This window comes from Lynx rufus, unplaced genomic scaffold (assembly GCF_022079265.1).
Source record: "Lynx rufus isolate CCGP_SWC_20201006 ecotype Redwood Valley unplaced genomic scaffold, mLynRuf1.p SCAF_17, whole genome shotgun sequence".
NCBI classification, from domain to species: Eukaryota; Metazoa; Chordata; class Mammalia; order Carnivora; family Felidae; genus Lynx; species Lynx rufus.
This window is the reverse complement of record NW_025814831.1, coordinates 44,547,906-44,561,972: the sequence shown is the minus strand read 5'-3', so window position 1 is coordinate 44,561,972 and position 14,067 is coordinate 44,547,906. Positions and strand designations below refer to the sequence as shown.

General features: G+C 38.2%; 1 protein-coding gene across 7 annotated transcripts in view; it reads left to right on the top strand.

Moving 5' to 3' along the window:
- The window catches only part of TMEM260 (transmembrane protein 260), a 72,979-nt gene that overhangs the window by 44,241 nt on the left and 14,671 nt on the right, over window positions 1–14,067 (top strand). For all 7 annotated transcript variants that reach the window (XR_006962082.1, XM_047079594.1, XM_047079591.1 and 4 more), the window contains 4 exons: window positions 26–195; window positions 3,072–3,243; window positions 6,221–6,369; window positions 13,690–13,866. Coding sequence is in view for 6 of the 7 variants with exons in the window: in XM_047079594.1 (XP_046935550.1) it covers window positions 26–195; window positions 3,072–3,243; window positions 6,221–6,369; window positions 13,690–13,866 (668 nt within the window). In the remaining variant the exon portion in view is untranslated. The remainder of the gene's footprint in view (window positions 1–25; window positions 196–3,071; window positions 3,244–6,220; window positions 6,370–13,689; window positions 13,867–14,067) is intronic.

Sequence of the window (14,067 nt, the reverse complement as noted above, 5' to 3'; positions counted from 1 at the left end):
TGCTGCTCTTGTGTCTCTTGCACAGGTAGAAAGATTCTGGATGCAGAGCAACGCTGTGGTGGCCGTGCTCGCCGGCGTCGGCTTGGCCGCGCTAGTTTCTGAGAGCAACCGAGTGCTGAACACCAGTGGGCTTCAGTGTCTGGAGTGGCTTTCAGCAACGCTTTTTATAATGTACCAAATATATTCTAATTTCAGGTAACACATGCTTAATTTTATGAAAAGTCTCACCCAAACAAGAGACGTTTGGATGTTTAGATCCTCGGACTTTGTTGCACCTGTAACCTCCACTGGTTTTCAGAGTGAGACGGCTTGGTCTGGATGCGGTGCTTCTGACTGAACAGAATCTCAGCCTGACTGATGCGTAGTTTCAGGACGTTGCCAGCAAGGCTTTGGGTGGCGCATATCAACCAGTTGTATATTTTCCCCCAAGGAGCCCTAGAGAGACTTTGTAGGATCTGGAGGATGCGTCTGTGATGTGTCCATGATCTAAAATACCACTTGGGGGTGCCTGGGTGGCTCAGTCGGTTAAGCGTCCGACTTCAGCTCAGGTCACGATCTCGCGGTCCGTGGGTTCAAGCCCCGCGTCGGGCTCTGGGCTAATGGCTCAGAGCCTGGAGCCTGCTTCTGATTCTGTGTCTCCCTCTCTCTCTGCCCCTCCCCCGTTCATGCTCTGTCTCTCTCTGTCTCAAAAATAAATAAACGTTAAAAAAAAAATTTTTTTTTAAATACCACTTGGATGGAGAGTAAAGGCATTTGGGCCTTTTTGTATGCCCTGAAATAATTCCCTTTATCCTTCAAAGATTTCATCTTTTGAGTAACACCTGGCCCTTTTCTAGTTCACTCCATAGCAGTGAATATTAATTATTTTGAAATCATTGAAGTTCTAAAAGTTTCTTCATTCTTATGCATTAGTATTATATGTACTTTTAAAAATCTGTTTGATAACCATGCCAATGAAAACCTCAGTCTAACATAAGAGACGTCCACGTTTTAGATGATAGTTCATTTATTTCCATCAGCGTTGAGTAAACGTTACAGAGGTGGAAAGAGTCCACTGGAGTTTCATGATAGTGAGATTTGATTGGTATTGAAAAAAGTTTTTTTATTAATGTTTATTTATTTCTGAGAGAGAGACAGAGACAGAGCATGAGCTGGGGAGGCCTGAGAGAGAGGGAGACACAGAATCTGAAGCAGGCTCTAGGCTCTGAGCTGTCTGCCCAGAGCCTGACATGGGGCTCAAACCCACGAACCACGAGATCATGACCTGAGCTGAAGTCAGACGCTTAACCGACTGAGCCACCCAGGTGCACTGATTGGTATTTTAAAAGGTTAAATTTCTGGGGCACCTGGTGGCTCAGGTACAACTCTTGATTTCGGCTCAGGTTGTGAGATCGAGCCCTGCGTGGGATTCTGTGCTGGGGGGGGGGGGGGTGGTGCCTGCATAAGATTCTTTCTCCCTCTCCCTCTGCTACTCATGTGCCTTCTCTCTCATAAATACATACATACATATATACATGCATGTATACTTAAAGCCTTTAAAAAATAATGATTAAAAGGTTAGATGTCCCCTTTCAACTTAACTTTAAAAACTGATGTTCTTTATAATACCAGGGTAGAGCCAGTGTTGGGAAGGCTGCTTCACAGGAGGTCTGGTGGGAAGGGGACGTGTGTCCCAGGCACAACTCCACAGCTAGCTTAACAAGGGTCTGCAAAGCCCACATGTTTCCCACGTTTGTTTTATCCCAGTCTCCTCCTGACTTGGGTCTTTAGGGCAATCCAGGTTCGACATCAGGGATGCTTGTACAAGGCTGGGTTATTGTATTTTGTTTTGATTCTTGTATTTGTCCCAGGGGAATGGAATAGATAGCAACTTCACTAGGTGGCAAAATGTGAGGCATCACCCTGCAAAGTAGGGAATCATAGCAGGAAGCAGTTGCAGCAGTTTCAAAGGCAAGGGTTAATATTTTGTTCCTAGCAGTGTTCATTTGCTTTGTGACGCTAGCCCAGTGATTCAACTTTAGGCTGTGTGTCTCCAAACCATTAAATGTAACAGACCTGATAATAACAGGCAGGACATTGCTTGTTCCGTGTTTTGATGCGTTTACTCTCTTGTAGTCTATTTCTTTTTTCATGGGAAGCTCTCAGAATTCATGCCAGTTTTCTTTGAAGTTAGAAAGTCCACTCCGTCACTGAAAAGAGTTGTACCGCTGTTGTTGGCAATAGCAAGAAATGCCTGGAGAGAAGTAAACAACTCAACCAGCTGTTCCTTCCCTTCCTTCTTGTTGGTGTCATTCCCTAATGAGTTAGTTCTCAGTCTAGAAAGGAGAGAAGAGACTATGGTGCGGGGGAAGTGGTGAAAAGGATCAACCTTGCATGCAAGAGAGTCAGACCAATGTCATACGAAGTTATGCCAGAAATTGGTAGATTTCCTTTTAATTTCTGAAAAGTCCTTTGGTCTAAATGAAGTTGACATGACATTACCTTGAATTCCAAGTGAAATCAGAAGACTTACTTCTTTTTAGTGAAATTGGGTGTGTTTTTAGGGGGGAAAAAGGACTTATTTCTAAGCACTAACTGATTCCCTTTTTATAGAAATGATAAATTCCAGAAGTAAAGCAGTCCACTGATTTTTGTTTAATTGCACAATCAGTTTTCTTTCAGATGATAGTGTTCTTTTTTCAAATATATTTATCTTCTTAAAAGATATAAATTAGGGGCGCCTGGGTGGCTCAGTCAGTTGAGCGTCTGACTTCGCTCAGGTCACGATCTCACGGTCCGTGAGTTCGAGCCCCGCATCAGGCTCTGTGCTGACAGCTCAGAGCCTGGAGCCTGCTTCAGATTCTGTGTCTCCCTCTCTCTCTGGCCCTCCCCCCGTTCATGCTCTGTCTCTCTCTGTCTCAAAAATAAATAAATGTTAAAAAAAATTTTTTTTAAAGATATAAATTAGGATACTTTGAAACACTACATGTAGAGTGCGTGATGGGAAAAGAATGGTGCAGAAAATAAATTCAGTCTTGTTCAAACTGTAGCAGTATGTTGCTATTTTAATGTTTCTTTATTCTTTTGTTTAGCATTTGTGACCAAAGGACCAACTATGTTATTGATAAATTTGCAAAGAACCTTCTAGCCTCTATGCCTCATGATGCAATTATCTTACTCAGAGGAGATTTGCCAGGGAATTCTCTCCGTTACATGCATTATTGCGAGGGACTGAGGCCAGATATTTCACTAGTGGATCAGGAAGTAAGTATGTGAAAAATATACTTAGAATATAGTAACAGTAATCGCTTTAAAGCAAATATTTTTTAAACTTTAACAGTGGATGGGTACAGTTTTCATGAAAACTCTTAGAATATACATCATGTTCTTTTGTTTATTTTAACTAATGTATAAGCCATATGAATTGGTTCCTTCTCATCTAAACAGAATGTTTGGGGGCGCCTGGGTGGCTCAGTCGGTTAAGTGTCCAACTCTGGCTCAGGTCATGATCTCACCGCTTGTGAGTTTGAGCCCCACATCAGGCTCTGTGCTGACAGCTGAGAGCCTGGAGCCTGCTTTGGATTCTGTCTCCCTCTCTCTCTGCCCATCTCCTGCTCACACTCTGTCTCTGTCTCTCTCTCTCAAAAGTAAATAAATATTTAAAAAAACTTTTCTAAACTGAATGTTTTAAGAATTAATGTTTTTCATGGTAGAATCAAATAATATATTTGGCCAACACAGCCATTCAAATTAACACTACCCACTGGTCCAGAGATTAAAATATTTTAGGTTGAATATAAAATAAGTTATACTGCAGGTAAGTAAACATTTCATTCTAAGTAGAAATTATTAACCCCAATTCTGGTATAGAATTTTGAGTAAACTTTGTTGGTCTTGTGACAAAAATACGTTTGGAGAGGACTTGTGAAAATTTCCAGGTCTATTAAAACAATCTTCTGGAACTGAAGAAATATATTTAAACTATAAGATTTCTAATTTAAACCTTAAATACCTAAAAGGGAGCAAATCTATCTCTGGTGTTTTTAGAGCAGTCATCAGGGAAAGAGAATTCCTAATCTTTATACTAATCTTAATACTATGATTAGTTTGATTGAGCAAATGAGTAGGCACAATACTTAATAAATTTTGTTGAATTAATGAATAATTGGAATTTTTTGGAGAAAACTGGATAAACAGATTTGCAAATATGGGGAAACTTGCAAATTACACATTTTTTGTAAGCAGTTTGCTTTTATATCAGGTACACAAATTGATTAATTTGATCTTCAACCTAGCTTCTGACAAAAGCAAGGTTATTAGTTGATAATGTGGTATCCCACCATGATTTTAAAATACTGTTTAGGACGGCAGTCACTATCGTTGAAAAGCATGGATTTCAAAGTTAATTAGACCTAAATTCAAGTCCTCATTCTGTCACTTCCAGGATGTGTGACATGGGGCTAATGATTTTTCCTCTCAGAGCTTCTGTCTCCTGATCTATAAAATGGAAATGATCATCATTTAAGTTAGGATGCTTTTGAATGCAAGAAACAAAATACCTAAGAGTAGCTTAAACTATAGAGTATTTAATCTCCCGTAAGAAGTAGTCTGAAGATAGGAGGTTTTAGGATGGATAATACAAGCAGTTCAAGTGATGTCAGTGTTCCAGGCCCACTTTTCTACATCCATCTTGAACTGATGAATGTCCAGTTCCAAGCATCACATCCTAAAAGGAAGCAAAGTGCTTCTCCTCCTCTCTCCTCCCCTCCTCTTTCTCTTTCTCTCTCTCTCTCTCTCCCCCGTCCCCTGCCCCCCACCAACCTCCTATCTCTCTTCCCCTCTCTGTTGAGAGTAACATGTGCCCAGAAGCCCCTAGCAGACCACCCCGAGGGCCCCCTCTAATCAGTATTGGGTCATATGCTAATTCCTAAACTCCTTGCTGGCAAAAGGGAAAGACTAGACCCAAGCATGGAGCTGCCCTGGACTACCAGGTCAAAGTCAGGATTGTGTCAGTGAGGAAGAAGAGGGTATTAGCTGTTGAGTAGGCACCCAGCAGTGTCTAATGTGATTACTATGCAATAAGGTTACTATGAGAATTAAATGAGAAATATTAAGGTTGTAGCATATAGAAGGTGTTGAATTAATGTTAATATCCCTAAGAACTGAAATTATTGGGTCATAAGATCTAATTCAATAAGTATGTTTGAGTATTTACAATGTACACCTAGATTAAAATTAATTTGTCATCTCTAGTTAAATTACTTATATAAAGCAAGTAACACATAAGCATAATTGCTCAAAAGGTGATATCTAAACGATAACAAAGCTTTGAAGGTGTAAATGGGAGTCTTTTCTTTAAAAAAAAAAAGTAAATCTGTACATATGAAAGTATAGATAAGGATATACTAAGTATAGAATTAAGAAATAATGATTTTTCCTGATATTGATGATTTTTTTTAATCAAAAGACCATGTGAGAATATACAATTTGGACATACTGATACATTCAGATAATTTTTCTCTTTGAGGTCTAGATTGTCATACGTTGAGCTTCTCAAGGGCAGGGATTTTATCTTCTTCATTGTAGGTGGGCAGTACTTGTTTCTGGAGTAAATGGATGAACAAAAGAGTCGAGTAATGACACATCTCTGTATCTTGCCCAGGTTGTCTAGCCTGGCCACCAAAGACCTTCCAACTTCAGCAAACATAATCTGAGAACCATTCAATGCCAGGCACTGTGCTAGGTGCAGAGGCACAAAGGTGAAAACATACAGTCCCTTCCCTCGAGAAGCTCAGTCTAGTGAGTAATGTAAGAGCTGTGACAGAGGTAGGTACAAGGTGCTATAGGAGCCTATCATTCTGCGGTGGAACCTGGGGAGGGCATCATGGATGAAGTGATACTTAAGCTTGGTCTGAAAGTTGGGCACACATTCTCTAGGTGTGAGACGGGGGAAGGTCATTCTGGCCAGTGCGTCCGTCAAGTGCCTGCAGGTAAGATCAAACTAAGTGCTTAGGTTACCAATAGTAGACGCAGCTTAAGAAATGAAATCCAAGGTTAAAGTCATTTAGAGGAGTAGTCAGTGGCGAATACCTCGGATGTGCTTGTTCATATTTTTCAATCATGTTAATATTTAATGAGTATAATACCCACATTTTAGAACTTTTTCATTGTACTTGGTCAACTTGATTCTTTTTTAAGATGTATATCAAAAATATGACATCACTTATTATTTTTCTGATAGATGATGACTTATGAGTGGTATTTACCCAAGATGGCAAAGCACTTACCAGGTGTCAGCTTTCCTGGAAACCGGTGGAATCCTGTGGAAGGAATGTTACCTAGTGGAATGGTCACATTTAATCTTTATCATTTTCTTGAAATAAATAAACAGTAAGCATTCTTTTCATATAATAGCTTTTCTAAAATCTTAAGCTTTTCTAAAATTGTTTATGTAGCAGCTGTGCCTCATCCAAAAGACCAATTTTCTACACCTATTTCCCTGTCACCGGTGAGATTATCTTTGTAATTAAATTGAATATCTGTGCATAAATGAGGCCAGGCAGAAATAAATGTTATTGTTCTGGGTAAAGGAAAAATAAGGACAGATTAACAAGAATAGCAAATAAGATCTTAGTATAATTCAGAGAAATTGGAGATGTGCCTGTCTACTTGAAATCGTTGCAGGTGGATCTCAAGCAATTATAGTTCCCCCCGATCAACACCATGGCCCCCTTTAAAGTGTAAAGCAAATTTTTTCCAGGAATAAATACTATATAAAAATAGCTTAAGGATTTTTCTAATAAAGGATAAGGCATTTTTGTAAATAAGAAAAACACCTACAGTTATGCTGGCTGAGATAACATATGAGAACTGTGAATTCTAGACTTCAGAACGTAAAATTATTCATAGTTAAGGTCAAGAATAAATAACTCCTTCAGTGGTAGAGTGTTGAACATTTTTCCTATCCATGAAATGCTTGAGATTGTCCAGAGTGTGAAGAAGAAAATGCATTTCATAATTTCTATTCTCTTACAAAGGGGATTTAAGAAATTCTTTCTAAATTCCCAAGTTAAATTATCCCTTACTAAGAATTTGATAACATGGTACTTTTGGTGTTCAGAACCTGAAGTTTACCGTGGCTAATGAAGTGATAAGTAATGAGTATAAATGTTCTGTGAGAGTAATTTTAATTGTTCTATTTTTGAATAAGATATTAAGAGCCATTAACATCCCTAAATGGACATTTTTTTGGTTAATTTTATTTAATTCAACCCCACAAACATTATTGAATCTACTATGCTCCAGCCTATGTTAGGCCTTGGCAATAAAGTGAGACTCAGTTCCAAGTTTAAGTAGACCACAATCTTGTTGTATATACACATAGATATGAGTATAACTGGCTATAATATAATGGGGTAAGCTCTCTACTATGCTAGCCGAGCTTTGTGAAGTGTGAGACCCAGTCAATGTTCAATATGTGTTTACTGAGGATGATTTAACTGGGAGCATGGGTGAAGAAGCAATTAATTCTGCCTGGAGGCATTCATTCAGCATTTATTTAATAAATAATTGACTTTCCAAAATGACCCAACAACTATATAAGCTACAGATGCATGGGCATGACCCCTGCTGTTGCAGTCTTTTGGAGAGGGTTTCAGGTGGTGCTGTAAATATGAAGCAGATAAATTACATTGTCATCTGGTAAGCATGGAAGTGTCATTATGGACAAAATGTTGGAGATTTAAAGACTAAGTAGGAATTTGCCAAGTGGGTAGGAGAAGGCCGATTCAAGGGAAGTACATGTGCAAAGTCGTGGGAAGGGCCTGCTGAGCCCTGGGGAAACTGGGAGTGGTCCAGTAAGCTTGGAGCACGGGCTTAAAGGGCTAGGTGAAGAGATGAGTGGGGAGGCATGGGGAGGCCCAGATTGTGAAAGGCATTACCCCATTGGCCATTGGCATGAATGAGGCATGTCCCTGTTACAGAAATACTCTATGCTCCATGTGGAAATTCTAAAAAATACAGGCAAATAAATATAAAGAAGATCAATACTATCTGTCTTTAAGATATCCACTGATAACATCTTGGTAAGCTTTTCGGAATTTCATTCATTTTTAACATCAATTATTTACTTCTACAAACACATATACACTCTCACAGACTCCTACAGTACTAGCTCAGATAATACTTAGTTTTCTGTTCAGTTTTTTCACCTAATACTATATCATAAGCATTTCCCCATGTACTCAGAAAAATGCTTTTATTACCATCATTTCTTGACTGTTTAATATTCTCATGTAGATGCATGATAACAAATATTCTATTTTTGGACATTTTTGTGAAGTCTAGAAGACTTTATTATAATTATAGCATGGTGATAAACTTTCTGGCCCATAAATTTTTGTTAATATTTTTGATTAACCAAGGCCTCAAGATAAATATTGCTTATTGGTATCAGTTTTTAAAATAAAATTTTGGGGGCGTCTGGGTGGCTCAGTCAGTTGAGCATCCGACTTCGGCTCAGGTCATGATCTCGCAGTCTGTGACTTCGACCCTGCGTTGGGCTCTGTGCTGACAGCTCAGAGCCTAGAGCCTGCTTCGGATTCTGTGTCTCCCTGTCTCTCTCTGCCCCTCCCCTGCTCATGCTCTGTCTCTCTCTCTCTCTCTGTCAAAAATAAATAAACATTAAAAAAATTTTTTTAAATAAAATTTTTAGTTTATTGTTAGCCTTATTCATTATAGAATAGAATAGAATCCAACATGGGGCTTGAACTCGCAAACTGTGAGGTCATGACCTGAGCCGAAGTCGGACGCCCAACTGACTGAGTCACCCAAGCACCCCAAGAAAAAAATTTTTTAACTAGAAAAAATATGGTTCTATTACACATATACAAATAAATCAAAAATTTTACAAAGTTGAAAGCATAATGTGGAAGAATCCTGTCTTTCCATTGAATATCATGAAACCATTTTTTAATGTTTTTACAAACTATTCTTAGTAGGTACATGTACTATATTTTAATAATAAGAGGGGAAAGGAACTATGAGTAGATAGTTAATAGAATATCTTAATGTTTAACTATCATAAAATTATATACTACAACAAATGACTTTGTGTATATAGTTTTCTTTGGAGGGGATAGAAGTTTGAATTCTTAGAATAGATTCTCAGAAGTGAAATTACTAAGTCAAAGTACATGAACAATTGTAAGGCACTTGATAGAGATTTTTCCCCCAAAGCATTGAGCCATCAGCATCACACGAAAGCTTTCTAAATGGGCACTTTTTAAAAGGAACAAAGCTAATATTATTGAACACTTACTATTTTATTTTTAAGATGCAGTGATATTTTTTTATGTATAGTTCTATGAATTTTAACACATGTATACATTTATATAACTCCCACAACAGTTAGGATACAGAACAGATCCATGTGGGATACATGGATAACCCCCACAACAATCAGGATAGAGAACAGTTCCTTTTCGTTGCTGAGTAGTATTCCATTCTATAGATGTTCCTGTTTGTTTATCAGTTCACCTGTTGAAGGACATTTGGGTTGTCAGGTTGGGGACTGAGCTGCTGTAAACATTCATGTACAGGTTTGTGTGTGAACATGAGTGGGATGATTGGATTGTTTGTTTTCTTAACTATTGAGTTTTAAGAATTCTTTCTGTATGGTAGGTACAAATCTTCAGCAAATATGTGATTCATAAATTTTGTAGCTTGACTTTTATTCTTTTTTGAAGTGGCTTTTGCAGATAAATTTTTTATTTTGATGACATCCAATTATCATTTTTTTTCTTTTATGGATCATACTCTTTGGTGTCGTATCCAAGAACTCTTTGCCCAGTGTCAGGTCACAAAGATTTTCACGTGTTTTCTTCTAGGAGTTTAATAGTTTTATCTTTTACATTTCATATCAGTGATCCACTTTGAGTTACTTTTTGTAAGGGGGCAAGGGATTAAGACAAGGTTCTTGGGGATTCTTTGTTGTTGTTTTGTTTTTGTGTATAAATGTCAAGTTGTCCTAATATTTGTTGAAAACATCCTTTCTTCATTAAATGGCATTTTCATCTTTGTATCTACAAAAGAAAAAACTCTTCTGGGTTTTTGATTGGGTTTTAATTTGAGTAGTGTTTTCATGTTATATCTTTTTTATTCTTTTGTTCTTAACCACCCATATCATAGTTAAAGTGGGTTTCTTGTAGACAGCATATATCTGGGTCTTGTTTTATTTTCCATTCTGACAATGTCTATCTTTTCATTGGTGTATTTAGACCATTTGCATTTCATGAAAATATTGACATATTTAGATGTATGTCTACCATTTCATTATTTGCTCTCAGTTTGTTCCCTCTGTTTCTCAGTCCACTGCTTCCCTTTTCCTGTCATATTTTGGAAATTTTGATTTTTTTAGTATTCCATTTTAAATTATTCAGTTGTTTGCTATGTCTCTTGGTAAATTTTTTTTTAACAGTTGATCTTGAGAATCACAGTATACATACTTAACTTTTCACAGTCTACTTAGGATTAATATTTTGCTACTTCGAGTGGCATATAGAAAACTTACTGCCATATAAGTCCCTTTAACCTCCTCACTTTTGTGTTATCATATATATTAATTATACCAGATACTTGATAATTTTTGTTTTCATCTGTCATACATATATTTTTTAATTTAAGAGAAAAAATAATTTAAGGTATTTATCTAGATATTTATCATATCCGTTGCCCTTCTTTTGATCCCAGGATATCATCATCATTGTTCTCTGTGTGAAATGTGTTGTTTTTCTGTGGCTGCCTTCAAGATTGTGTCTTTGGTTTTTAGCAGTTTGGTTATGGTGTATCTAAGCATGGATTTCTTTAAGTCTAACCTGTTTGGTGTTCGCTGAGCTGCTTAAATCTGTAAGATTGTGTCTTTCACAAAATTTGGGAGCTTTTTTGACATTATTTCTTTAAATACTTCTTCTGCTTCACATTTTTTCTCTTCTCCACCTGGGATTCTGATGACATGAACATTAGACCTTTTGGCACTGTCCCACAGGTGCATGAGACTGTACTTTTTTTTTTTTTCAGTCTTTTTGCTTGTGGTTTAAATCGTCTCATTTCTCTTGATCTGTCACCATTCAGTTTACTGTCTGCTTCTCTCTCTCTCTTCCTCCTCTCTCTCTCTCTCTCCAGACTTACATTAAGCCCATCTAATGAATTTTTAATTTCCATCATATTTTTCAGCTCTGTAATTTCTACTTGGTTCCTTTTTATATCTTCTGTTTCTTTGTTGAGATTTTTCTATTTTTCTATTCATTTCAAGAGTATTTGCCTTTACTTCTTGGGGCATTGTTATAATAGATATTTTAAAGTCTTTGGCAATTCTAACATCTGTACCATTTTGGAATTCACATCTATTGATTATATTTTCCCTTGTGAATTGAGATTTTCCTGCTTCTTTATAAGCCAAATCATTTTTGGATTATATCCTGGACATTTTGGATATTTGGGCCTTATTTAAATCCTAACGAGAATGTTGATTTGTTTGTTGGTGTAGCAGGCTGTCAGCCAGGCAAATCTCAGGCTGCGAATTCTGACCTGCCTTCTGTGTCCTGTAGTTCCAATATTGGTTCTGTTTTCAAAGCATTTGCAGTGCGATCTGAATCAATCCCTGTGTGCTGCCCATTACTCAGTCTGGGCCTTGGGTGGCCATCTGTCCAGTGACTCATTTCTCAGAGTCTATTTAGGGTCAGATCCATGCATGCTGAGCTCAGAGATATGCCAGGAGTTCCTACACAACTTCATGGGATTGCTCTCTTGACCTCCCTCCTTTCTGTCTTCACTCTTGCCCTTTTCCTTCTTTGGAGCCTTCTTTCCTGGTTGTCTGGCCGGAAAGCTGGAGCTTTAATTTCCCTCACCTGCCACGCAAGTCCTGTGACTGTGTCTGTGTCTGGGGCCAGGCTGCCAGAGGCCGCACAGAGGTAAAGAGCAGTGAGGATTTGCTCCTGGCTCTTGCAGCCACAGCTCCTCTGATTAGAGAGGTGTTCCTTTCCTTCAGAACTGTAGGAACCTGCTGGTTGCCCCTGCCGTCACTGTGCTGTTGCCTCTGTTACTGGCACAATACTTCCTGGTGCCTGGGGAAGGAGAGGAGGGGAGATCCAGGGGATTTCCTCTACTCTCTCCAACCTTCCCTTTCCTCCTTCTTGGGCTTGAAAACAGGGGCTTTTCTTGGAGCTCTTTTTGTCCTCACTTGGCATTAGGCTTCCCTTGAGTCCAGGCTAGGCAATATCAGCAGCGGGGAAATGGTAAACTCCCCACAGGTTTGGTAGAACTCAGAATTCCGGTGTCTTTCCCTGTGCTTGTTTCTGCCATTTACTCTTCAGAGTCCTCAGATTCCAGGCGTTCTGTGCAAGAAGTCTAGTATGCAGTGGGGGAGACAGAGTAGAGCGTGCTTCCTCCATCTTCCCCAAAACCAGAACTCTTATTCTGTTTTAAAACCGCACTTTGGTATCAGATCCCCACTTAATCTTAAACAGCTCTTGAGAGGGTTTGCCCATTTCACAGCTGAGGAGACTAGACACAGGTAGTTAAGTAATTTCCTCCAAATCACAGAGGTCAGAGATGGTGGGAAAAAACCTAAAATCTAAGCCGGAAGTATCTTGTTTCAAAGTTGATGGCGTCTTTTATTACTTTCAAGTAATTTCTTCTAATATACGTCTTTTTTCCTATTTCGTAATAGCTACCCAGTCACACACCACAAATTGGAACAGAACTATTCGATTATAGTGAGTTTAAACCAACCTTTTTAAACCATTTCTATTCCTAATTTTTGCAGGATTTGAAGCTTTTTATAGTTTATTCAATCTAACTGATTTTAGTCAGCAAATATTGTGGATTAGCTAAGCATCCTGCTATGTGTGGTTTAGAGTTAATTCAGAGATAGAGAGCCTATCCTCAGGATGCTTCTGGGCTACTTGGGGAGATTTATGAATGCAAACAATAAGTACAATACAGTAACAATAAAAGAGAAGAAGAAAGTGCAATGGGAATTTGAGGAAGGAGAAACTACTTCTAAGCAGGGAAACAAATGAAGACTTATATTTCCACCTGTAAAATGAAAAAAGAAAGGTGTCAAATAATATTTAAGTTTACATGTGAAACAGGACCACAGAAGCTTTCTTTCATTATAATAATGCTTGTCCCCAAATGATTTCTTATGTTTTGAGCAGGTAGGTTTTATTATTTATGTCTGTTAACTTCTCCCCAGCTCTCCCCAAACAGCTTTTTTTGCACTAATATAAATTCTAAACGGTCTATTTGGGAAAGATTTAAATAAACCGAAAGGTTTACCAATTGTTTATTGCTAACCAAGGTTCAAGGAGTCAAAAATGACCCTTTATGAGTTGTATTTATTAACATTTAGAACTTTGAGTTAAGGGCGCCTGGGTGGCGCAGTCGGTTAAGCGTCCGACTTCAGCCAGGTCATGATCTCGCGGTCTGTGAGTTCGAGCCCCGCGTCAGGCTCTGGGCTGATGGCTCAGAGCCTGGAGCCTGTTTCCGATTCTGTGTCTCCCTCTCTCTCTGCCCCTCCCCCGTTCATGCTCTGTCTCTCTCTGTCCCAAAAATAAATAAACGTTGAAAAAAAAAAATTTAAAAAAAAAAAAAAAAAAAAAAAAAAAAAGAACTTTGAGTTAAAAATATTTTCTTTTCTGTTTTCAATAGGAAGAAAACATTTGTTTGCATAGGAATTCATGAAGGTGACCCAACCTGGAAAAAGAACTATTCACTTTGGCCTTGGGGTTCTTGTGACAAATTAGTTCCTTCAGAGATTGTATTCAACCCTGAGGAATGGATTAAACTCACAAGAAATATCTATAACTGGACCGAAGAATATGGAAGGTAGGAACAGCAGTTCTGTTTTTCATCAGAGTATGGCAGTTTTGTGTGCTTAAAAAACTAAATTTTGAGATGCCATGAATAGTTTTGATTTTTTTTAATTAGTTATTAGTATTATTTGCTGCCCACATGAATTGTAACAGAGAACATGTATTTCTTGTTCTCATGTTTGAAGAACAGTAGGGAGATGGGAGGGGAAGGGGG